The 27,394-nt window shown below is 27.1% G+C and overlaps 1 protein-coding gene across 2 annotated transcripts in view; it reads right to left on the bottom strand.

Annotated features, from left to right (window-relative positions):
* The window catches only part of LOC105233403 (sushi, von Willebrand factor type A, EGF and pentraxin domain-containing protein 1), a 108,825-nt gene that overhangs the window by 73,962 nt on the left and 7,469 nt on the right, over nucleotides 1-27,394 (bottom strand). For both annotated transcript variants that reach the window (XM_049446649.1, XM_049446650.1), the window contains exon 2: nucleotides 21,355-21,607. In XM_049446649.1, coding sequence (XP_049302606.1) covers nucleotides 21,355-21,475 — 121 coding nt within the window. In that variant the 5' untranslated portion in view covers nucleotides 21,476-21,607. The remainder of the gene's footprint in view (nucleotides 1-21,354; nucleotides 21,608-27,394) is intronic.

The following is a 27,394-nucleotide window of genomic DNA, read 5'->3' as shown; positions in this document are numbered from 1 at the left end:
TTCCGGGTAGTCGGCAGTAAATAACTGGTGAGTCAGTTATAGATACCAATTTGTGTGTGTTTGTATGTATATGAAGAAATGTCGGTATTTGCATTTAATTGGTTAATCAATGGTTTTATTCATCGAACTTCTTGGAAGCGAAATACATTTAAAATTTAGTATGATTATTGGGTAAATTTTTCGAGATTGTGATTGAAAAAGAAAATTAAATAAAATGAAAGTTTTTGTTAAGTTTTCGATATTTAATCATTTTAATAATTATTTATTTAGTTAATTATTTTAATTAATTATTTTAATTTTGTTTTTAATTAATTAAATAAATTTAATTTATAATTTAATTTTTAAAATTTTATATAAATTTAACGGACTTAATTTCTTTAAATAATTTATAAGTTTGTTAAACTTTTTTTTGTTTTTCCATGCATCGTTTTTAATTTTTTTTATTTTGATTTCAAAATAATGTTTTTAAAAAAGGTTTCGACGTTTATTTTTTTAGTAATTATTTCTTTAATTAATTAATTATTTTAATTCTGTTTTTAATTAATTGAATTAATTTAATTTATAATTTAATTTTTAAAATTTTATAAAATATATTTATTTAATTTCTTTAAATAATATATTTTTTTGTTTTAAAATACATTGTTTTTCTAATTTTTTTTTATTTTAATTAAAAAAAAAAATACTTTAGAAAAAATTTTCGACATTTAATATTTTTAGTAAATATTTCTTTAAATAATTAATTAAATTACTTATAATAATTATGTTTTCAATTAATTTATTTAAATTAATTCATATATTAATTTATAAAAAAATTTTAATTTAATTTCTTTAAAGAATTTATATTTTTTTTTTAATTTTTTTGAGTTTCTGTTGTTTAATCACAAAAGTATATTTCTGAAAATTTTTTCGAAAAATTCCAACTCATAACTTTCTCATTTACTTTTTTTTATTAATTAATTATTTTTATTTTAAAGATTATAATTCTTAATTTTCTCTCATTTAAATTACAAAAGAATAAAAAAATAAGAAATTAAAAAATTTTCAAATTTAATTTAATTTATTTATTTTTATATTATTTTTGTTTATTTAATATAAAAAAAAAATTGAAAATATTTTTTTTTTAATTTCAGAAAAATTTGCTTACATAATTCATTTTACCTTTCCAGCAAACTTAAGAATTTTTGTAAGATTTTCATTACTTACATCCATTTAAAAATTTATTTTATTTTCTTGTATTCCATACAAGAGATTTTATGTTGATCCGTCACATAATGAAGTTTCAAGCATAGCATTTAGCTCACAAGTAAAAATAAAAATGTATTTTCAAATGCCAACTTATTTCTACAAGCAACAAAGTAGTTGTCAGCACACCTTAAAAGAGGCTAGTCCATATCAAAATGAATAGAAAAATACCAAGTGAAGAACGCAACGAAATGTCAATGCAAAATCATACTCTGACATTTCGAAGCATAAATAACAAAGGCTGAAGATGTCACACTAAGCAAAATAGTAAAGTATTAAAAAAACTTAAGCAAAAATATTCGTTGATAAAATATAATAAAAAAATATTAAAAAGCTTTGAATCTTAAATCAAATAAATTTTAATATATAAAAATGTTCAAAAAATATAAATTACACAAAAATATCAAAAAAAAAATGTATGCTAAAATTACTCTAACACTATAAAATTAAAAAAAAAAAAAATTAAATCTAAAAAATATTCAAAGTCTAAATGAAATATTTTTCTAATATATACAGCAGGAAATGTCTAGAGCAAGACACCAGTGAAATATAGCATCTCTTGTACACTTGTCCAGCATTGTCAAGACTACGCTGTAAGCATCTGGGGTTCCCACGTTATGATACATTGAAAGTGGTATCGATAGTGAGCCCACAGAGTCTGTTGAAATTCGAGTCAAGCGCAGGTATTCAAAAGAGAGATTACATACTTCTATTACATACTTCTATTGGACCTAGTAACTGAACTCCATCTGGTATCGTAAAAGACCTAAATTGGTCTAAGCGTGGCTCATTGGCCTACCAGAGAAACGTAACCTAATACATATATAATTAAAAAAAAAAGTATTTGCAATTTAAAAATATTTGCAAATTAAAAATACTTAAAATAAGAAACAATTTTACACTTTAGCAAAACATAAATGTTAAAAAAATATATGTATACTAAAAATTTAAAAAATTAAATCAAAATGTTTTAGAATTTTCAATATTAACAAAATATTCTAATTAAAAAAAAAAAATATCTGAATTTTTGATTATTGGAAAATATAAGTATATAAAATACAAATAAATAAAAAAATAAAAGTAAAAAAAATATAAAGTTATAAATGAACTTAAAAATGTTTCAAATAAAAAAAAAATTAATTCAAAAATAAATTTAACTGAAAAAAATTTTGAAAAGAAAAAAATTCAGTTATAAATAAACAAATATTTTTTGCAGTGAAACTTATGTAGCATCTTCCTTTCGCTTTTGTGCATTTTATTTTCGTAGTGCAGCCAAGATTCGTTGTTTAGGCTGCTTACGAGCATGTGAATTCAAAGAAACAGGAATGTTGGGAAATTTCAGAAGACGGTCATATATATAGCACATACTATACGTATGTGTTTCATGCAAGTGATTGGTAGTTTACGATTCATTTATGTATATATACATATATAAAATATATATAAGGTATAAGATATGTATAAACAATATTTATGTGTAAGAATATGTTATTGAGTCACGACAAGGCCGGTTGTTTATGGTTTTTGCACAAAGGCACATCATTAAGACAATGATATCACTGCAAAGATGTGAAGGTGCTTAAAAGCGATGGTTAATCGACGAGTATTGTTTTACATTATATATTTGACTATTATATATTTATTTATATTTTTAGTAAAACTTTGTTGAAAATAATTTTTTCTAACATTTAAAAAAAAAAAAATTGAAATTATTTTAAATTTTTAACTGAATTAATTTAAGTAATTAATTGTTGATGACTAATGTTTAATTACAAAAATTAATTTTTTTATTATTTTTAGTTTTAAAATATAAGCACAATTAATTTAATTCATAATTAATAAATTTAAAAATTAATTGATTTTATAATTTTAATAAATTATTTAAATTTTTTAAAAATTAGTTTCATTTTGTTAATAGTCTGAAAAATGCTTTTGTGAAATTATTATATTTTATATAAATAATTACAATTTTAATTATTTAATTAAAAATTTATTTAATTTATAATTTAAAAAAATTATTTAAATTATTTAATTATTAAAATAATTTTTTAAAATTAGTTTCATTTTGTTAATAGTCTAAAAAAGTGATATTGTGAAATTTTTATTTTTTTTATAAAATTAATTAAAATTTTTATATTTAATTAAAAATTAAATTATGTTTTTATTTAATATTTTTTTACTTATTATTTATAGATTCAACTATTTTCAGCAGCTAATTATTTTATTTAATTTTTGTAAATACATTTTTTACTTTAGTTGTCTTATATAACAAATTTAGTTTAAAAATATTAATTTTCAAAAAAAAATTTTGTTTTTACTTAATAGAATTAATTAAGTTGTTTAGAATTATTTAATTTTATATATTTTTTAGAGTGCCATAATTAAACTAATTTTTTTGAGATAATAATTTTAAATTTTCTATATTAATAATTTTTTTTAATTTTAGTAATTTTTTCTATATAAAATGCATTTTTACGCATTGTTTAATAGATGCTAGTTGGTTAAGATTATTTACTTTTATAAATTTTTTAAGGTTCGACATTTTATTTAATTTTTGTGAGATAATTAATTTTATATTTATAGTATTTGTATTTTAATAAAACTTTTTCAAAATATTTTTTTTATTTTTCAATTTTTTTATTTGTAAATTTAATTAGTTCTTTAATTTTAAGTGTTTTACATTTTACATTTTATTTTAAGTTTTATTTTTTTTAAATTTTTGTAACTTTTTTTTTAATTTTTTCTAACTAAAATTAATTTTTTAGTTTTTTTTTTAATTTTTTAAATATTTTTTATTCAAAGGTTTTTGAATTTCAATTTTATTTTAATTTTTTAAAGTTTTTTTTTAATTTTTTAATTTTTTTATGTAAATTTAATTAATTTTTTAATTTTTTTTTACATTTTAAATTTAATTTTTTTTTTTAATTTTTGTTTAATTTTATTTTTTTTTTTTGTTTTATATTTTTTATTCAATTTAATTTAATTTTATTTTATTTTTTTAAATTTTTTTTTTAATTTTTTCTAATTAAAATTTAATTTTAACTTTTTTATGTTTTTTTTTAATTTTTTAATTAAAAAAATTTTTTCATTTTTATTTTTTTATTATTTAATATTTATTGTTAATATGTTTTCTCTAGGTATGTACTGTCTGCTGCTGCCTGGCTATACGAAGGGCAAATTCATATAGTTAAACTGCAATGCCGTGTTTCTGCGCAACGTTCATTAAAACTTTTGTGAGCAAATGAAGTAAAAATAAAGTTTGAAAAAAAGCTTTTTTATGCATGAACACAATGCAGAACTGATTGCCTGAACGAGCCGTACTACTTTCAAAAGAAGGAACATGAACATCAAGCCTTTATAACAAATGGAAAAAAATATATATGTTTTTTTGTTTTTCTTTAAGATAAAATAATTATTTCCTTTTTCTTTAAGATAAAAACATCGCTTTGAGTTTCATTTTTAGCGCTTGCATTTATTTTGTAATAAATTTCTTTATTATTTTTCTCCACTTCCTTTTTATGGCGTCTGACCCGGCATACAAAAGACTTAAGCAACAAACTTGTACGCTTGACACAAGCCGGCTTTGACAGGCGGCACAATTTAGTATTGTACACAGAGATAAATGCATAAAAACGCATGTGTGTGTATATCTACATGAATGTATATGCGTATAGATACATACATATAGCTTTATACTTGGACTTGTACATATATTTATATATAGGCACGTATATTTTTCAGCGCATCTCACTGTCTTTTATGACACATAAAATAATGTGTACTATCAAGATGACTATAAAAGCCTATAGCAACAGCAATTATGGTACATACAATAATACATGCATATAAGTGTATAAGCAAGCACTAGTTTGGTCTACACAAAACGCGCTTTTATGTGTCATTTCAGCGCTTGCCAGTTGTTAACTAAATTAGTGATGCTGCTGCAGCTGCTGCCTGCCCAGTTGTTGTTATTGCTATAATTTGCTTGCGAGATTTCGCTACTGCGCCACTTTATTGTGGTGAGTGTCATAAATGGTGTTTTAGTGTTGACCTATGCGGCTTTTGTGCGTAAATGCGCTATTTTTTTGGATAATAAAAAATATTTTTTTTGAACTTTTTTCCATTTTATATATTTTTTTTATTTTTTTATTATATATTTTTTTAACTCAATTACAATTTTTTTCTTTGTAAACATGTCACAGTGTCACTAAGATTTCGCCATATTCAGTTCAAAGAATTTTGAAACAGCTGCTAAAGTCAAGTGACGCCTCTTTTACAGCCATGTAAAGCCAACAGCTGTTAATTGCCATCAAATATAGCACACACTTTTTCCTCTCCAGCTTAAATTGAATTACAATAATTATAGCATAATTAAATTAGGTAGCCAAGAATTTCGAAATGCTCTTCTGTCTGAATTCAATTAATTCTTCTGGTTTGTAGAAATTGTAGCGGAAATCAAACGTGTTTATGTTAAATGCCTCGCATTAATTTTCTAAATTTCTGTTGAAGAAATCGTGTTTGTCCGAAGCATGCAGTTAATAGCATGCTGGTAGAGCGGATTAGCATATTTTTATGTGCGTTGATAGAATAGAGAATTTTAGTGACATGAAAAAAATAATTTGAATTTTAAGTTTCTTGGTGGTTTTTTGTTGTAGGAAAATTCCAGGAATTTTTATGCAAGAAAAAACTATTGAATCGGGAATGTTAAGTTTAATAATTTGTGTTTTAATAAGCTTACAAAATGCTTTACATTTTAAAAAAAATTTCCACAACAAATACCCACAAATACCTCAAAAATTATAATTTGTGGGAAATTTCAAACTCACACCAAAATCTTAACGTCATTTTAATATTATGAATTTTTACAATTAAAGCATATATCTATGTACATACATACATATGTACATATATGGGTGTGTAGGCGTATTATCTGACTGCACTCTTTAAGTAACATTGGCGCTGAAGCGTAAAAAATATATGCAAATTTACTTGTTTAACAAACTTTAACAAAGCGTGGGAATTCGGCAATGTCATTTGCATACTAAAAATATACTTTTATAGAAAAACTCATTAAAAAGGCGTATGACGCCGAAATTAAATTATGAGAATATAGTTTTTATTTTGGTTTTTTGGAGATGGGACTTTTTTATTCAGAAAAAAGTCTTGAGAGACTTTTGTTATAATTTTCGAGAACATCTTAAGAACAAAAGCTTGAAAATGATAATTTTTTGGCAAACATTTTATAAGTAATTTAAAAATTATAAAGTATATTAAAAATTTAATTAAAATAAAGTGTCGAATTTTGTTAATTTTAATTTTTTAGATTAAATTATTTGATTTTTAATTTAATTTATCAGACTAAATTACTTAATTTTTAAGTTAGTCTTAACTAAAAATATCAAAATTAAATTAAAGTAAATTATTAATAAAATTAAAAAAAATGTGTTTGTTTAATTTTTTTTTATTTAAAATTTAATATCTGAGCAAAACCCCCGAGTCAATAACCTCGAATCGGCGAGCAACAAACCCTGTGGAGCCTCGAGAAAAAGTGCGACCACAAAATAAAAAGTATGACAAGTGGCAAAAGGTCTTGCCTAAAAAAGCAAGGAAGATCCCCACAAACGAAGGAACGGTGGGGAAGCACACCGGCATGCTTTAAAATTGGCTGGATTAGCTGCAGGCTGCTACCGAAAGAAAACCCCAAAAGGTGGTTGCTGCTTTGGACCTGGGCACTTAACCTGGGACTGCAAAGGACCCGATAGGAGAGGACAAAGTGCTTGCATAAAATGCGATCAAACAGATCACAAATTGAACTGCATGCTACCATTGCGAAGAGGCTAAACACGAAAAAGTCAACCATATCCCGGGCTCCGCAAAATGTATGTATATAGGAAATACCAAAACAAATGAATATTCTTCAGGCCAATATGTACAGATGTAAGGCTGCTGACGCACTACTCTCGCAAATGGTGATGGATAACGACTACGAGTTAATCATCATAAGCGAGCAATATAAAATGAAAGAGACAGGTACCTGCCTAGAAAATAGTAGCTCTAACGCCGCTATATGGTTACCACCAGGGAGTAATATCAGCACTGTAAACAAAGAGAACGGCGATGCGACCTTTTTACAGTAATTAGCTGCTACTTAAAGCCATGCGATAGCATACAAGAATTCCAGGAAAAGCTCAACGATATTGCCAAACACGAACTCGAGAGGAAAATGCACTCTAGAAATGGCTGCGCGATCGTTTAATTATGCTCAATACGGGAAATGCAGCCATGTTTAGAAGGCTAGGATGCGAGAAAACCACACCAGAAATTACACTATCATCAGAATGCATAAAGAAGTGGAATATCCTATTCACTGGCTCGAACATCAATTTCCTTCAAGATCGCAATTTTTTTCATTTTTTTTTATTGTTTTTTTTTTTTAATTTTTTTTTAATTTTCTTTTTTTGTTTTGTCTTAAAGCGCGAATTTTCGAAAAAAAAATTGCGAACATTTTCAGTTACTCTGACAAAAGTTAAGCTAAAATTATACAATGTTGATTTAAAACATTTCAAAGTCAAAATTGAAATTCACCACACATTGTCACAATCAACAGCACTGACTAATTTTAAATCAAGTTTACTTTAATGATTATTCTAAAGCGCGAAAAACCAGTTTGGCATGCCAGATGCCGAAGCAAAAACAATGGACTGCAATAGCGCATAATTCTTGACTTAGGCAACAACAATATGCGAAAAAGTCTGTAAAAAAGCTGTAAAAGAGCGAAACACAGCCAATCATTCAGTTGAACGCTTGCTCAAACGCTTAAAAATCAAGTGCTGCCAGATTACGTGCACACTGTGGCATGCGAAGAATGCTTGCTAAGACTGTAAAAGCAATCGAAGCGTGTATTATTGATACACACATACAATAATAAGGCCAAATGTGCATGTGTGTAGGTAAGCGTGCAAGAACGGTGTAAGTGCAGCAGCTGAGCTTGCAAGGCGCAGTCTCATGTATTTATATGTACAATCGATTGCAGCAGCCAACCAATGTGAACAACAACAGCGTTAGCATCCATCGACAGCAGCAGCTTTAGCAGCGATTTTGCCAATCATCATTCATACAGCCAAGTTAGCACCCTACAACTGCAATCTAACGCTACAGCAACAAATGCAATTATAATAATTATTTATGTACATACATACAGACTTATGTAGATGCGTGTACGGTGCTCACAATGAAACCTGTTAACCTTGGCAAGAGTTATGCCACTTCTGTTGGCGGCAACGGTTAGATTTTTAGATATATGTATATTTATATAAAGGTGCATGTGATTCACTTCTTGAGAGTAAAGCAGGAAAAAAAATAATACACAGCATAAATATAAATGTATCTATGTACATACACATATACATATACAAAAATGTATGTATGTACATATAAAGCAAATTAATACAAATGATTGTCAATCGAAATGTCATGACGAACTGTAAAGCGGTTGACTTAAAGAATTTTCGCATTGAAAACGTGTATGAGAGGAATGCACGGTCTGAAACTGAGGCAAAAATACTAGTATATATTCAAAAATATTTAAAAAAAAAACCGTTAACTTTGTTGCGTCGAAGTTAAAGCTGCATTTCTCATAGCATGGAAGAGTATATGAAGACCTTTATCTCGATATTGATCGTTCAGTTTGTATGGCAGCAATATGCCATAGTTAACCGAACTCAAATATTTTTCTTGGATGTCATAGAATTGTTTTTGAAAATAATTTTTGCCAAATTTCGTGACGATATCGTATAAAATAAAAAAGTTTTATAGTTTTTCGATCTGAAATATTTTTCTGGGATATCGAAGTGTTTCTTTGGAGAATAATATGTGTCGAGTTTCGTAACGATATCTCCTCAAATAAAAAAGTTCCCCATACAAAGTTTATCTGACCTTATATACTATAGTGGTCCAACATCGACGGTTTTAACAAATAAGCAGTTTTATATTAAATAATTTTTTCACATTCATATTTTAATTTTTATGGAAACTTCGAAATGAATCTTGTATATGCCTCCGAAATATTTTAGGATTAAAAATCTGCCTTTTTCAGGCTTATGACAACTATTTCAAAAATTATTGTTTTAAAAAATTTGTTTTATATGGCAACCCTAACAATTTTCTTTTTGAAATTAATAGAAATAATTAATTTTAAAAGTTGTTAGACTTTCAACTCTCACTTTGAAAAATTAAAAATGTAGGATTTTGAATTTTTTTATTTTATGTGGCAACCCCTACAAAATTTTTTTTGGACTAAGCTTTTAAAATTTTTCGAAATACTTTTAGGCTGAAAATCTGTTTTTTTTTTTTTTTGAACTAAGCTTTTAAAATTTTTCGAAATACTTTTAAGCTGAGAATCTTTTTTTTTTTCAAAATTTTTTTTTTTTAATTTTTTTACTTTTATGTGGCAACCCCTACAAACATTTTTTTTTGAACTAAGCTTTTACAATTTTTTGAAATACTTTTAAGCTGAAAATCTGTTTTTTTCCACAATTTTTTATATTTTTCAAAATAGTGTTGCCACATTGCTTGCTCAACAAAGGAAATATACTATATGTGAAATATGTATGTATATGCTTTGAAAACGCATACTTAAATATGAAGTTTTTCAAAACTTTCAAAATTTAAAATATCAGTTTTTAAACATTTTTTTTTATATGGCAACACTTACAAAAATTTTCCTTGAATTTAAGAAAAGTAAGTAATTTTAAAAGGTATAAGATGTTACAGTCTCAATTGGAAAATATGTAATTTAATATGTAATTTTATTAAAATTAAAAAAAAAAATATATCTTTTTTGTGTTTTTTTTTATTTTATGTGGCATCACCTAAAAAAATTTGCTTTTTTAAATTAAGCTGTTGTAAATTTTCGAAATACTTTTAGAAGGAATATGTGTCACAAATGTCTTTCACAAATTTTTATAATTTTCAAAAATAGGGTTGCCACGTTACTTGCTCAAGAAGGAAAAAATATCTGTGAAATATGTGCTTTGAAAATATATACATAAATTATAAATTTTTTTCGGGAACAAACTTCCATAAATATATATTTAACTGTTATATATTAAAATTCTCAATTACTCAAATTCCTAAATAACCATTTTTTAGCAACAGGGTTACCAACAGTTAATAAAAAAAATCAAACTATTTATGGTTATTTAAGTAGTTATATATATAACTATTGAGGCTCAAAGCAACGGAAACGGCGCGCAAAATCTAATTAGTAGGAACAGGGTGACCATCAATTAATACAATATTAATTCTGTTGTCTCAAAAATCATTACTGATACCTTTTCACTATAATTTATTATTTGAAATCATACTCTATCTCAACCGCATGCAAAATAGACCATCATTTCAGTTCTTTCCTACCACCAATTCAATTTCCAATCCGCAAACAATAATCAGCGAATATTATTACTTGTGGCTTTGCAACATTTAGAGTCATTAGTTCTATAAATGGTTAGTATTTTTCATAATTTCTTCTTTAGCAATTTTTTTTTTATTTTGCCAAGCTCAGACCGACAAGCGCTCTAATGGCTTATGACAAGAACGCCCGTTGAAGCGAGTAACTAGTATTAACAGTTAATTGCTGAAAGAAAGCTGCTCTTAAATGGACAGTAAATGACCGTAGCAGCAAATTGAAGTGTCGGTGAACCAAAGCGGCGAGTTGGTGAACGGTAAGTTAAGCCGGCAGCGAAATATGAAATGCCAGTGAAGCTTAACGTTTGAGTTTGAATAAGAATTTTTCCTTATACTATTTTAAATTTTTTTGTTTTTCTCTTATTGCCATAGCGCGCAGGAAATTATTGGAAAGAGCTGAAAAAGTGCGCATGCCGGTAAGTTACAGTTAACTAAATTGGCGCAAAATTGTGGGTATATGTATGTATGTATGTATGTATATTATAGATCTGTTATGCAATGGGAAAAATATACAAATATTTGTAGGAAAGCTTAATTTTTGCGTTAAAAGGCCAGAAAAAAATTTTTTACTTTTATATTAGCGTATAATTTTAATTTAAATTATAAAAATTTATTATTGAACTTAAAAATTTTTGAAATTAATTAAATTTTATTTAATTTTTGCAAATTTTTAATTTTTTTTTACTGTAATTAAATTTTATTAATTTGAATTTAAATTGCAGATAATTAATTATTTTAATTATTTAATTAATTTTAAAAATTTATTATTTGAACTTAAAAACTGTATTTGAAATTAATAAAAAATTAAAAAATTTATATTTATGTCTATTTAATTTTTTTTTTTCACTTTTACATTTTTTTTTAATTAAAATTAATTATTTTAATTATTTAATTAATTTTAAAAATTTATTATTTGTACTTAAAAACTGTATTTGAAATTAATTAAAAATTTAAATTTTTTAATTTTTTTTTTAATTTTATAATTTTTTTCTAATTAAAATTAATGTCTATTTAATTTTTTTTTAATTTTTTTAATATTTTTTAAATTTTTTTTAAATTAAAATTTTAAAATTTTCTTCCAAACTTCATTTTTTTTTATAATTTCAATAATATTATTTTCTGGTTGTTGTTATTTTTTACTACTTTTATAATATTATTTTTATTTTTTCATATTGTTGTTATTTTATTTTGCACGGCAAAGTCTTTGTTTTGTTGCCAACAGCTGCAACTGCAATCAGCTACAAAAACAGGAAACTAAAAAATGATTTCCATATACATATGTATGTAATTACTTTGAAACACATACCACATACGAACATTTGCATGCTAGCGCTAGATATATGCGACCAAGAATGAATGGAAAAAATTTCTGGGTCACACATACTACCATATGTGGCAGCAAACAAGTACAACTATTTGCCAATATGGCTAAGCTTTGTATTTACTGCTTTTATATAAGTAGCTATGTACATATGTTTAATACATGGTTCTTTACTGTTGTTGCAATGTATGTTGAGACGCACAAGCGACGTAAGACTTAGCTCAGTATCTATGTAAGTACCCACTAAGCTTGATTGTGGCCAAACCGCAGCGCAGAAACAAGTCGCAGAACAAACACGCAAATTTACAAGCAAGTACACCAGCTGCTGACAAGCCTACACACACACACCTCACATATTTACCTACGACTTAGCCAAAGACTAATGGCTCATTTTGTATTGTTTTTCGAGTGCTTAGGCAGGCATGCGATAATTTATAAAAATTTAGTTGCTGTTTTTGTTGTTATTTGCTATTTTTTCGCGGTTTTTATTGTTGTTTTTGCATAACTAGGCTGCCATAAAAGTAGTAGCAGTGGTTGTTGTTGTTATTTTATTTGTCGACAACACTGTTTTGTAAGGTATTGCGGAAATACGTATCTGAGTGTGTGTGTGTGTACGTGCTTTTCTGCTTGAATAAGTTTCGTGTGAGTTTCAAAGTTGGCTACGACACGACCAAGCAAAGTAACCGTTTAAGTGAACTCATCACTTGGCCAATTTGAAAAAGTTGTGAAAAGAAATTTGCAGTTGAATGAACTGTTTATGCGTGAAATATGGAAAAGTGTTAAAGTGGTCACGTTCGAATAGACGAAAAGCCGAAATGTTGGTATGGGTATGTAAATTAGGCGGGGCGAAGTGGCAAATGGTGGTTGGTGTTAGGTAAAATTTAACGGTTAGAACGAGTAAGCAAAGCTTATAAAACTTCAAAATTGAAAAATAAAAAAAAGTCATGAATGGTTATATATGGTAAAAAAAAATAATGTGTAAAAGAAAATTGGCAACCCTGATATACTTAAATGTAATCTCCTCACGTAAGGGGTTTCAATAAAGCAATAGTAATCTTTAAAATAACCTAAAAGTTCTAAAATCACAAATAGTTATACTAAGTAAAAAAATGTGTATAATATACCTAAAATAACATTTTTCTCGATTATAACATATGCAGCGCCATAAATTTGGCATGCTCTATTAAAATAAAAAATTATTTGAACAAAGGTGGCAACATTGCCAATAATTTTTTTCACATATTTTGCTTTTTATCGCCATATTTTTGTAAATACTCATACAAAAAGCGCTAAAGATGTGCCAACTCAATTAAAATTAAAAATTTATTTCAAAACTTTCTGTCGACAGGCCAATCATTTTCATTGACACTCATACAAAATAAAATATGTATGTAGTTTTTTGCTTAATTTTTGCTTATAGTAAATATGTAAAATTAAAAATTTATTTGAAAATGTGGCAACACTGCCAACAACGTTATGCCAAAATGTAGCTATTTTGAGTTTTACTTCGATGTAGGCTGATTAACAAACTTTCAACCAACTAATATTTTATTTTAAATTAATTTTTTTTATAATATGGTATGGTAACTCTGGCGAAAATGAAAAATTAAAACAATCAAATTTATCATTAATTTTATTGTTTTTTTTTAGTTTTAACTTGAAAACTCAAAAAATGAAAAAAATTTAATTTGAAAAAACTCGAAAATTAAAATTGTAATTAAAATTATCTTGGTCTAAATATTTAAATTTTAATTTTTAAAATTTTTCTATTTTTTAAACATTTTTAAAATTAAATTAAAATTTTTTTTTAATTAACTTTTTAATTTTTAATTTTTTTTTAATTATAATCATAATTAATTATTATTTACTCTTAATTAAAATTTTAATATTTTCTTCCAAATTTAAATTTTGATCCCACAACTTTTCTTGATCCAAAAATCATTTAAGAATTAAAAATTTAATTTTTTTAAGTTCTTAATTTGAAATTAAAAAAAGGAAAATTTAAAAATCAATTTTTAATTTAAAAAAATTTAATTTAAAAAATTTTACAAAATTTACACTCAATTTAAAAAATATTAAAAACTAATTAATCTTAATTAAAATTTTATTTTTTTTTTAAGTTTTTTTAATTTTTAATTTTTTTTAATATTATGTAACGGCGGTTCCTTAGAGGGGGGGTTTTAGTGACCTGCAAGTGGCACATACCGCTGCTGTGACGGCAGCACCGATGATGCGGAAGGCATTTTCCACCCCCTCACCCGCCAAAATAAAAAAAAATAAAATTTTAATTTTTTCTCCCGAACTTATTAATTCAACAAAAAAATTATTTAGTCAAAAAATTAATTAATTAATTTTAATTTGTAAATTTAAATTTGTAAATTAATTTTTTAATTATATTTTTAATTTTTTTTAATTATTTAAATATTTTTTTTTTAATTTTTTTTGTATTAATATTCTTTATATTTTATTATTATATTACTTTAATTTTAATTTGTAAAATTAAATTTTTAATTATAATTTTTTTTTTGATATTTTATAATTTCATTTTTTTTTATTATTTTTTTTTATTAATATTCTTATATGTATATTGCAAAAACAATAAAAGATATTTAATCAATAAAAAGTGATAATCAATAAAGAAATTATTTAAACTGGTTAAGAATTGCTGTTAAAGATATGCGTTGAAAACGCGCCTTACTAAAAATTGAAAATGGCACATAGACACACATATGTATAAAATTTTATTATTTTCTACTTCATTGCTTATTGCTTGGTTTTTATGAATAGTTATGCCGACAGTTAAAGACCGGTTTAAACTAACGGTAATTAAGTAAAACTCACCAGCGCGCACATTATATACTTTCTTTCTTAACTCATTCTAGCCACTCATCAATATTAATCGATTCGTCTGACTGGTTCCGCAACAAGTGCATGCATTTACTTTGAGTGGGTATAAGCACACAAGCATACAAATACATATATACAAGCTAATATATATACTTTCTATACATACATATATATTCATCTATACTTATACTACCAAAGAATACAAGTTTGCAACTCGAAAGAATGCATTATAACCGTGTTTATAGCTTTAACACACTTGCCACAACTAAACTTCAGCAGATGCACCCGACAACTAACGCGATTTGACCCACATTCTTCTAACAAAAAAGAATCGAAACCAACGCTATTCACTTCACTTTATTACCCAGCTTGAATCAGCCGCACGCTATCAACAACAAATCAACGTTATCAGCTGAAAACTATCGTCAACTGTGTAATAAATTAGTAGCACAACAACAACACGAAACAAACAACAACTGTAAATGCAGTAACAGCCAAAATATTGTTGGCTTTGTTGTAGCTATTACCGCTGCACCTACATATTTACAAGTGTATGCAATAGCAGCAAAGAATGCCGAAGCGCCTGCGCGCAACTTCGGCAGGCAACCAGCAATAGGCGTTGTGGTAACATCTTCTGCAGCTAGGTGTCTCAGGAAATTGTGCAGTCAAGCATGCATGGGTGTATATATTTGCATTTGTATGTTTGTATGCACATGTAAGAGTGTTTGTTTGCAAATATATTACGGCAATGCACAGTGTGAGATTTAGTCAATCTAGCATCTCAAAATTAATTTTTATATGAAGTTGTAGAGATATGAACTTGAAATTTGGCACGATCGTTAAGGAGATTATAAGCTTCAATATGGTGTTAGACAACTAGTTCCAACTAGTGTCAAAGGGGACTAGTTCCGAACTATCCTCAAAAACACTAGTTGGGGACAATTTTTTTTACACATTTATATTCAAAATTTCTTCTTTTTTTCTCTTCTAACTAAAAACTTGTCGATATATGATATAAGCACCCACATACAACCATTTTCTATAAAATTCTTCAAGTTTCGAACTTTAGTTTTCGATGATTCTTTGCAAATGAGAAAAATAAAAAAACTAAAACATTCAAACGAAAGTTCTTAAAAGAATGGAAAATATTCAAAATAAGATATTAATCAAAAACCAAAATAAAGAAATTATATACAAATTATACAAAAGTAAAATTAAAAAGCGAAAAGTAGAAATAAAAAAAAATAAGGAATTTGTACAAAAATAAAAATTCCAGAGAGCTGCAAGCAAAGTTCTTTATGCTAAATCATAATCATCATTTAGTTGGGTGTCAGACAGAAGTGCAATGACCTCAGAAGGTAAAGTAGAACGCTTGGTTTTTGGGTGCAAACGTAAACTTGCAATCAAAGGGTCTGACGTGATAAGCAACCTTTGCAATAAATCTATGTTGGTGTCAACTCGGGACGTTTTTCTTGTGAACAGTTCGCGATACTATCTCGACTCTTTATTGCGTGCTTTTTGCGCTTCTTCAGAAAAGTTTCCTACGGGAAGAATGCATGAAGAAATGATAGCTCCTCCATGAAACAATATTTTGTGGAGAGTTACTGGCATATAGTACCAAGGATAAAAACTCAAATAAAGCTCTCTTGTTTCTGACGTAAAATTTTGGAACGCATCTATATTAATAAAATAGCCGCTGTTTATGCAAATAAGTATTACTCGATGCCGCTTGATTTATGCCTGTAATATCCGATGTTTTTTCTGCTTCTTTGAAAAATCTTCTGGCCGTATTGCCATCATTTGTGTTTCCTGTTTTCTGTTTCGGCATATCCACAAGAAGACCCATTTCGTTCCTAAACCTGTCTTGTATTTTTTTCTTCCTTCTTGCAACGCTCTCCTTATTTTCATCGCCTGATACGTACCATTTTTCTATTTCCAATCGGTAAGAAATGTGCAACAAGCACTCCATAAACCTTATGTAGACATGTAGAGGTGAAAGACCAACAGCAAGCATATTTTCATCGATTTCGCGCTGTGATAAGGCATTCATCTCATTCATAGTTCCGCGTTGAGGTATTTGTTTGAAGCTGATGGTGCGTGATCAAGAGCAAAATCAACAGCAGAAATTTTTGAACTTTGCCAAATAGCATTGTCATGCATAAATCTTGCTTTATGACGGTGAGATTTGCTCCATCGCGATTGAAATTAGAAGGAAAGCTTTTTTATACGATCTTTAACTTTGGTATCGTCAACATCTGGTCCAAAAATTGATATAACGCGCTTTTCGACCGCTTCTGTTTTTTTTGCTTTTCACCTTGCTCAACCAAATCCAAAATAGCTCCTCTCGCGATATTTCACTCATACTAAAAAAAGGCAAAAAATGGGCAGGATTTTATTTTTTAAATTTGTTTTGGGTACATTAACAAAGGTTCTGCTGGCATTCCCATCGCGGAACTCCGTGGGACTTGGAAGTTCTAGTCTATCAAATATTTGAAAACTTTAAAATTAGTCTTACCTTTCAGGTGGTTATAAAACAATTTTTTCAAAATACTTGAGTGCAAAAATAATTTTGTATAAAAGAAAAACTTTAAGTTTAAGTAATAACCTTCAATACAAAAAATATTTTAGGCCAAAAAAACCACTCACAACTTCGACCTGATCACTCCAACTTTTGTGATCAATGCAAGCTTGCATATCAATTGTAGCATGCTATGCAATTGCACGTGTTTGATAGCTGTTATCACAGCAATAACATTTTTTTATTCTCTTTTGTGTTTGTTTGCGTAACAATTGAGGACTCTTCTCACGTAAAAAAAAAATATGAGCGAGTTACGAAAACATTTTTTTTTTGAATTTCGAGATGCTAGATTGACTAAATCTCACACTGTGCAATGGCGCCGGCAGCAGCTGCTGACAGAGGCGAGGCTTTGGTAAAGTGCCGCTCTGGGTGTAGACACAAGCGATCAGCTGTGGACACAACTTCATTTTGATGGATCAATTTATATGAAAGCTATATGCTATAGAAAGCTGATCTGAACATTTTATTCGTAGATGGTAGAGCTGCTGTGTGTAATAATCTTCGTCAAATTTCGTGAAGATATCTTGTCAATTAAAAAAGTTTTCCATACAAGAACTTCGTTTTGATCGATCAGTTTGTATGACAGCTATAACTTATAGTGGTCCGATATCGGTATTTCAGTATACACTTAATATATCCCGTTCAGGGTATGAAAATATGGTTTTTTCTGATCGTTTACTTTATTTTCTTCCAATCGTAACTAGTTACAAACCCATTTCAATAAGACTAGTTACAAACATAATTACTTTTGAACTAGTTTAAGAAATATTTAGCTTTTTTATTATTTAGGAAATATTTAACTAATACCTCAAAACTAATAGTAACTAGTTATAAACCCATTTCAATAAAACTAGTTACAAATACAACTACTTTTGAACTAGTTTAGGAAATATTTAACTAATTTTTGATAGAAATATTTATGTAAAAACTTAATTTTATACTCTTTTCTCGCACTTGCTGCTCTTTTCCTGGAATTATCTCAGTAAGCAACTAGTTGTACCCGCTCCGTGACAGCTGGAAACATAATTTCCTTAAGCTGCCTTGGATCATGCAGCTCCTTCAAGGGTTGTTTGAAGCAATTGAATTCAGTGCCGCCAACATTCTAGCGCATCTGCCTCCCTTTTCTACCCACTAACCAACCAATATCAATCTACTTCAGCAGATTTAGGCACAAAATATGCATAAGCGTCTGAATTTTGACGGCTGTACAACGAGACTAGTTCGCAACTAGTCCGAAATGGCATAAATTTAGATTCACATAAACTATTATTTTTAATAGACTAAATATAAGACTAGTTCGCGACTAGTTCCCGACTAGTCCGTAATGGCATAAATTTAGATCAAATAAAATATATATTTATAAATACTAGAAACAGGCTTTCTACACAGAAGTACTATATATTGAGGAGCCAGATATGGATATACTTGTATGTAGCTAAAGATGTTGTTGTTGTTGCAGTTTTGTTGTACTAATATTCTTGCAATTCACCTTATTTAAAATTGTTGTTATTTATAGTTGTTGGCTGTCGACTTAGCTACTACTTGATGTTTTGTTGTTGTTCTTATTGTTGCTCTTTCTCTCTAACACTCCATACACGATTATGTGGTATTTATCGTGTTTAAAGAAATACCGTTAAAAATTCTAGTTTGCAGTTGCTCGCTTTACTGTTCTCATTGCTGACTACATTGCTACAACGTGTCTGCCCGCTATCGCAATGTTGTTTGTTGTTGTTTTGACGGTTGATCGATGTTGAGGCACCGCAAAACCCGCTTGCTGCCGCAGTGTTACACGCTTAGTACTCACACACTCGTTATCTATGCGCGCCGCTAGCAACAAGTGGCTGCTGGTGTTGTTGTTTCTGTTGTGGTTGGTGCTAGTGGCGGCTGTGGTGGTGTTGTTGGGTGTTTGGTGTGCGGTGTTGGCAATCGAACAAGTGTTTCAGCAGCCGCCAGCGGGTAACTCGCATGACTGGCATGCAACAGTAAGCTTGCATTAACATTTGTTGCGGGCAAATGTATGTATGTGTGACTATGTGTGTATAACTGTTAAACCACTGCCTTGTTTATGCATAGAGTTGTAGGTTTGAATGACGGAATTGCCGGTGGCCTAATATAACTGGTGCATTCTATGTATAGCAAAGAAGCCGAACACACATACATACATACAACCATGTACAGACATACATACATACATAGATATGTCAGCTAGTTTATGCACTTATATATAGTTATGCAGCTGTTAACTTCATTAGCAGCTAGCAAAGAATTATTTGTATGCATTATATCACGACTATAGCCATCTTGCCTTATTTTGACACGCCATCACTCATACCACCACACCACATCAGTACTCTTGTAAACGGTTTGGGAAGTTTGGCGGTAAGCCTTAATAAGTAGCGTAACGTTGCGCTCAAGAAAGTCAGCACCAAATAAATGCCATTTTATTGAATGAGAACTCACGCAGCAATTCTAACAAGATCTACCTTATTTGTCTTATGATGTATTATGTGACGGCAATTGCAGTCAAGTGCCGCAGTTATGCATGTTGCAAGGTGTGGAAAATGACGATTAGTAACTTATGTAACTACAGGCAACGAATTTAACTATTGCATTTACTTGTAAGTTGTATTTGTACATGTGTATTTGTTATGCATATATGGCACTTCTCTCGTTAAGCATGTTACATTCAAGAGTCGACACTGCGTATGCGTAATGTGTTTTCGAAAAATTAAATGTAACTAATTTCATAGTGTAATTCAACTTATTAAAGATGTATTTATTGTTTATAAATTACCTAAATAGTATTGTGGTCCCGATTTCAGTCCCGAAAATTTAAGCAATAAATATTAAAATTTACTTTTTTTATTACTTTTGCTACCAGGAAATCTACAATTAAAAAAATATCAATCCCGATGTTACAATGTAATCCCGTTTTAGTCCCGAAATTTTAAGCAATAAATATTAAAACTTACTTCTTCTTAATACTAATGCAACTAGTAAAGTCTACAAAAAAAAAGAATAAAAGTATCAATCCCGATTCTACAATGTAATCCCGTTTTGGTCCCGAAATTTTAAACAATAAGTACTAAAATTTACTTCTTCTTATTACTAATGCAACTAGTAAAGTCTACAACAAAAAAGAAAAAAATATCAATCCCGATTTTATTATGTAATCCCGTTCCAGTCCCGAAAATTAGAGAAAAAAAATTAAAATTTACTTCAATATATTCCTGTTGCAACTAATAATGTCTATTACGAAGAAAAATATCAATCCCGTTTTAGTCCCGAAAATTGTAATATCATCTCAAAGTATTAAACATGACAGATATCATAAAATAAGGTGCAATTTGTTGTAATTGCAGTCAATAAAGTGAATAATGTACAAAGACACATAAAAATCAAACTTGATTCTATAATGTAATCCCGTTTTAGTCCCGAAAAATAAAATAATAAATAAAATAAAAAATAAAATAGAGTTCTAACTTTTTTGTTGCACTCAATAATTTCTGCAACGAAGAAAAATACCAATCTCGTTTTTACAACGTAATCCCGATTTAGTCCCGAAATTTTTTAAAATGTCTCCAAGTATGAAAAAATTACACATTTCATAAAATTAAGCTAAAATTGTTATTATCGCAGCTTATTAGTCACAGAATGCAAAATTTATCAGTTCTTTCTTTCGGTGTATCGTAATCCCGAAATTTATAAAATTTACCTCAAAAGCATTAAAACTGCTTAAATTTCATAACAATAAATTAAAATGCTCATTATTGCACCCACTAACGCCTTTAGCAAAGAAATATATCAATCCCGATTATTTTATGTAATCCCGATTTAGTCCCGAAATTTTCAAAATTATACAAATTATTTTTTAATGGATAAAAAAATATGTTTTACTCACCATTTGGACACGAGAGACCCTCTTCGATCGCTGCATTTGTTTTTGTTGTCGTTGTGGCTATTAAAACCAAAAAATAAATAGCGGACAGCCAACTTAAACTGGCCGCCGTAGAACCGCTCATTTTGCGAACGTTTTTAACCACTTCACACCGTCTGAAAAACGCTATTTGTAGCCAGCTTATATCTTTCTTACTTTTTGTATATAAAAATTTGATATGAAACACTTTTTAAAGATGATTACTTTAAAGATGAAGCTAGAATGAGAAGAAAATAGGAGAAAAAAATTAATTATGATTGTGGTAATAAATATAAAATTAAAATTAGAATTAATTGGAAAAATTATTGAATAGAAAAAAATTTAATAAAAATAAGAAAATTAAATAATAATAAGAAATAATAAAAAAAAGAAAAATTAATTAATTAAAAAAATATTAAATTAAAAAAATTAAATAAAGGAAAAATTAATTATAATAAACAAAATAAAAATTCAAATAAATTAATAAAAAAAAAATAAATAAAAATAATTATATAAAAAATGATTAAATATAATTTGCAGTTTTTATGAAAAAAAATTTAATTTTTTTACTACAACAACAATATTTTTTGTGCATTTTAAATTTTTTACAACAACAACAATAACATTTTATATGCCTTTTTCTTTCACGTAATTTTGTTTTTACAACAGCAAAACTTATTTTTGCCTTTGAATATCAGTTAAATTTTAATTTTGATTAAATAAAAATAAAAAATATTAATATAAAATAAAAAATTAAAAAATAAAATAAAAATTCAAATAAATTAATAAAAAAAAAATAAATAAACAAAACTATGCGCAAAAATTCCAGCTGACGCACACATATCAAATGTCACACACAACGCGACCGACTATGCATTTTCAAGCGCAAATAAAAAACAACAACTCAAGTAAAGCTCACCGCCAGACAAACGCGTCAGAGCACGTGCAAGTTGTCGCACAACAACAAAAAAACAGAGGAAAAAATATAAAAACACTCGACATAACTCCCAACGCAAATGAAATGCAAATAAAATAACAGTTATCAACAACAACAGCAACGCACGTGAACAGAATTTCACCGCACTGCAACACCTACGAATTTATGCACTTTTAAATGCCTCATTACAGCACCCAGCAACACGCCATCAAACACACTTACATAGACATATATATATATATATATATATATGTTGCTGTATGTATGTGTGTTACACTTTAGAAAGTCTGTAAGCAAGTCTGCCAATTGAATTTAATTCAAAACTGCAATGATTGCTGGCAAGTCGAATAACTTCTACACTCTTTTACGCCTTTTACGCCTGCCATCTATCGCCTGGCGTCGCAAGCCGTTCGCCGAGTTTCCCCAAACGCCAGCGGCTGCATTGCAGCGGTGTGTTGGTAGAGTAAAGTTGGCACTGCGCTTACAGTTAATTAACCAAATACGGTTTTAACAAGTGCTCAGACGCAAGCGTGTATTTAATGCCAAATGAAAAGTTTCAATTACACAGCAACTGTACCGTTATTAACGCATTCAAATTGCTTTTATTTTTATACATTTAATTAAATAAAAGTTGGCTGCAGAAAAATACGTTACATAGTGTGTGAGTGCTGCTCATTTGGCTTTACTTTAATGTTTCGGTCTTTTTTTAAGTATTTTATACAAGTTGTTTTTGTTTTGTTAAATTTCCATTTATAATTCTTTTAGTTTTAAATTTTTTTTTTAATTTTGTATTTTCATTTCCTGATTAATTTTTGTTCATTTAAATTTTTTGATATTTTTTGTACTTCTTTAATTTTAATTTTTTAATTTTTAATATTATTTTTAGTTTAAATTTATTTAAAATTTTTTTTTATTAAAATTTTTATATTTTTAATATATTTATATTTTAATTAAAATTAAATGTTTTTTTTTATTTAAAAATTTTTATTTTCATTTCTATCTTATTTTATTTTCATAGAAATTTTTTATATATTTTTAAATTTATTTTTTCAATATTCATATTGGTTCTTATAAATTTTAAACATTTTTTAAAAATCGAAAAAAAGATTTTTGGTTCATACTTTTTCTTCCATAGTTAATATTCTCACTTTACTTTGTTAAAAGTCTTTTATTTTTTTATTTTTTAATTTTCTGTATTTATTTTTATAATTTCTATTATTTTATGTAAAATATTTTCATAATTTGTATTTTCATATTATTTAAAAAAAAAAATTGTAATAATTTTTCTCTTCAACCTTTATTTTATTTTTAGTTAAATTATTTTCAATCTTTTTTTTTTTTGTTTCATACTTTATCATTTACCATATTATTAATAAACTTAACTTTGTTTTATTTTATTTTATTTTATTTTATTTTATTTTATTTTATTTTATTTTATTTTATTTTATTTTATTTTATTTTATTTTATTTTATTTTATTTTATTTTATTTTATTTTATTTTATTTTATTTTATTTTATTTTATTTTATTTTATTTTATTTTATTTTATTTTATTTTATTTTATTTTATTTTATTTTATTTTATTTTATTTTATTTTATTTTATTTTATTTTATTTTATTTTATTTTATTTTATTTTATTTTATTTTATTTTATTTTATTTTATTTTATTTTATTTTATTTTATTTATTTTTAAATTTATTTTATTTTTTTTTATATTATTTTGTTTTATTTATTTTTTTTATTCCATTTGTTTAAAATTTATTAAATATATCAAATTAATTGAATTTATTTTTTATCCACCATTTTCTTAGTTACCTTACATTAAAATCCCCTCCTCACGCCTCTCCATACAAAAACAGCACTAAAGTTCGTCGCCTGACCTTCGTGCGAGCAGGAATAAAAGACTTAAGCAGCGAACGCGTCGCTGACCAGACATTCAACAGACATCGCTCCGCCTGCCGTAAACAAGTAAATACTTGAAGTGGCTACTGTCAGCTGATGCTGTTGACATTGTTGTTGCTTTAACAACTAAATAAATACAGCCAACGCATAACCTTGCTGCGTGATATCCACTTGCAACAAGCAAACGGTGCGTGACACTGTAACGTTTTGTAGCGTGCATTTTTTTATTATTTTAAGTACAAATATAAATGGTATAAATGGTAAATACGGCTTGTATAAGACACATATGTACAGGTACAAATGCATTTGTTTCTATTTAACTAGTTTGCCTTATTTATTTCAGAGCAAATTATGGTAAATGATTTCATTTCCGGTTTTTTATACAGCATAGGTGTGAGTTTTGAGCACTGCTGACATAACGGTAGACGTAAGAACGCTAGTTTATTAATTTTTTTGTGATTTTGTATCTTTTATAGTTGCTAATTGAATTATGATCATTTGATAGTAATAAATATGAGGCTAATTGGTTACTAAAAGCTTCCAAAGTTCACAACAATATCACCAAAAAACTGGAGCACCTCAACCTAGTACAGGTAATACTTTTTCATAAGTAAACATAATAAAATACAGCAATAAATTTTGAGAAAAAATTTCCAATTTAACTAAAATATTTAGTTTCTCTACTCAAGAAATTTACTATAAAAGTTAGCTGAAGGGCCTTCTTTTTAATTTCGTGTTTTTTCAGCAATCATAGTTGACAAACCCGAAGACTTATCCTTTACCTATAGTTATGCACAGAGAAACACTTTAATTTTATCAATTTAATATTAAAATATTTTTTCGTAAATAATCATAATAAAATACAACAATAACTTTTGAGTAAAAATTTCAAATTTTAAACAGCAAAATATTTATTCTCTCTCCTTAACCGGTTTGATTTTTTGTAAACCATAAAAGTTAGCTAAAGTGACGTCACTTCAATTTCATGGTTTTTGACCACGCTTAGCCAGGTAATAAACCTTAAAACGTTTGCGCTACAATTGAATATGGATAGAGAGAGGTTACGATAAACTTTTTCAAGACAGCAAACATTTTTGGACGTTATTTCGTAACTGGAAGGAGTAAATGATTCAAGATGAAGCTTTTCATGGTAGACATACTTTACTATTATATTTGTGGGGGAAAGGACGGCTGAAATTATAAAGCGAAGAAGATTTTCTGTGAAATTTTCTTCGTATCAGAAGCAGTTTTTTGTAACTAGGAGGATTAAATGCCAACCAAAAAAAAATTTTTGAGAAATCATTTTATGTCAGAGGTTGTTTTTTGACCTTGTTTTGAAACCAGGAAGATTGAATACCCGCCTAAGAGAGTTTTTGAGAAACTATTTTATGTCAGAGGTAGTTTTTTGACGGTGTTTTGAAACTAGTTGGTTTGAATGTTCGTTGAAACATTTTCCTTGCCAGAAAAACTAACGTCATAAAGGCTTCTCTCACTTTATGTAATAGTTCTTAGTAAAAAAAAAATATATTTTAGTTTTAAATAATAAAATAGATTTGCCTGTGGTAACCAAAATGCTATGAGATATATTTTTAAAATTTGAATTCTCTGAATAAGTATTAAAAAAGTGTTCTTCAGTACATTTCTGCATTTTCAAGCACTATTAGCGAATAAAATGGTACTTAATGATGCGCCTGTCAGCTCAGCGACCCTGCAGTTTAACAAAGCATTGAATCTTGAATCTTAATAAACCTACATAAAATCAAAATGTATATATGTAAATTTCAAACACATAAATCAGTCTTTGAAAGCAAATATTTTAATTACGTACCTAAGCTGGAAGGCATGTGCATATGTTTAATATTTGTACTTGAAGAAAATTCATATTATTAAAATATTATTTTTAATATATCAAAGATACATATGTGAGCTTAAATATATTAGTTTAATTATGAAGCATTGCATCAAGCCCACACAAGCACATATGTATATCTTATATGCTTTATTTCAGTTCATTACTTTGTGAATATAAGACCTGCTCAGCAGCTGAAGTCTTTCGCTGACTCCTAAGCGATTTGACCTTCAAATGGCTTATGTTGTACAGAAATATATAAATAAAAGGTATATACATAGGCATACACGCACATATATATATATATATATATCTATATATCTATATATACATATATACATAGTACTTAAAACCCATATCTAAGAGCCTGCTGTTTCTGTAGGTGCAGTTGTTGCTCATTCTTTCAAATCGCAGAATTATAGGTGCAGCCAATGAATGACTAGAGTACAAAGCTTTGGTAGGAGGAAATGCTTAGACAAAGATTATCGTGGATTAAAACACAAAAACAAATCTTTATTAATTGATTAGCATTTATTAGATTTGAATCAGTAAGGCGAGTAGTAATTAATTGGAAGCTATAAATTATAGAAAAGTGGGCCTAAAAGCTGGTAATAAATTGGAAAAATATTTTATAAAAATATTAATTAGAGCTATTTGGTTAAACAAGTGTACTAAGAACTGGTTATAAAGCTGGCAAGGGTATTTCTACTGAAGGCAAAAAATACAAATGGAAATACAAAAAAAAAATATTATAAAATTTATTACAAAAAATTATTTTCTATTAATATTCAAATTCAATATTATATTTATTATAAATTTTAGTCGGGCATTTTTTGTTTTATTTTTTCTACATATTTTTTGTGTTATTTATTTTTTATTAGTTTTTTCGCCTTGGAAACAATATTACTTTTAATACTTTTTTTTTTGAAAAATTAAATTTTATTATTATATTTTTTATGTCCACATTTTAATCCAATTTTAAAAATTTATTTATTTTTTTTAATTATTTTTTTTTTTAATTTATTTATTTATTTAATATTTTTAACTCCTCTAAAAAAAATGTTCAAACAATAATTGAACAAATATAACAAAAATATTTCATTATGTTTTCTTATTTTCAATATTTTTTCTATTTTATATACAGTTTTTTATTTTCATTTATTTATTCAATTATTTATATATTTATAAAATTTTTTATTAATTTATTTATTAAAAAAATCATTTATTATTTTTCCATTATTTCGTAAACAACCCTAACAAAACTTTTCCATTCAAACTATTACCACCCATTCCTACTCACTTGTCAAATAAAAGCAACGCCTAGCAAACACTTCATT

Source organism: Bactrocera dorsalis, chromosome 1, assembly GCF_023373825.1.
Source record: "Bactrocera dorsalis isolate Fly_Bdor chromosome 1, ASM2337382v1, whole genome shotgun sequence".
Lineage (NCBI taxonomy): Eukaryota > Metazoa > Arthropoda > Insecta > Diptera > Tephritidae > Bactrocera > Bactrocera dorsalis.
Note: the sequence above shows the minus strand (reverse complement) of the source record. Positions and strands in the feature narration are given on the sequence as shown.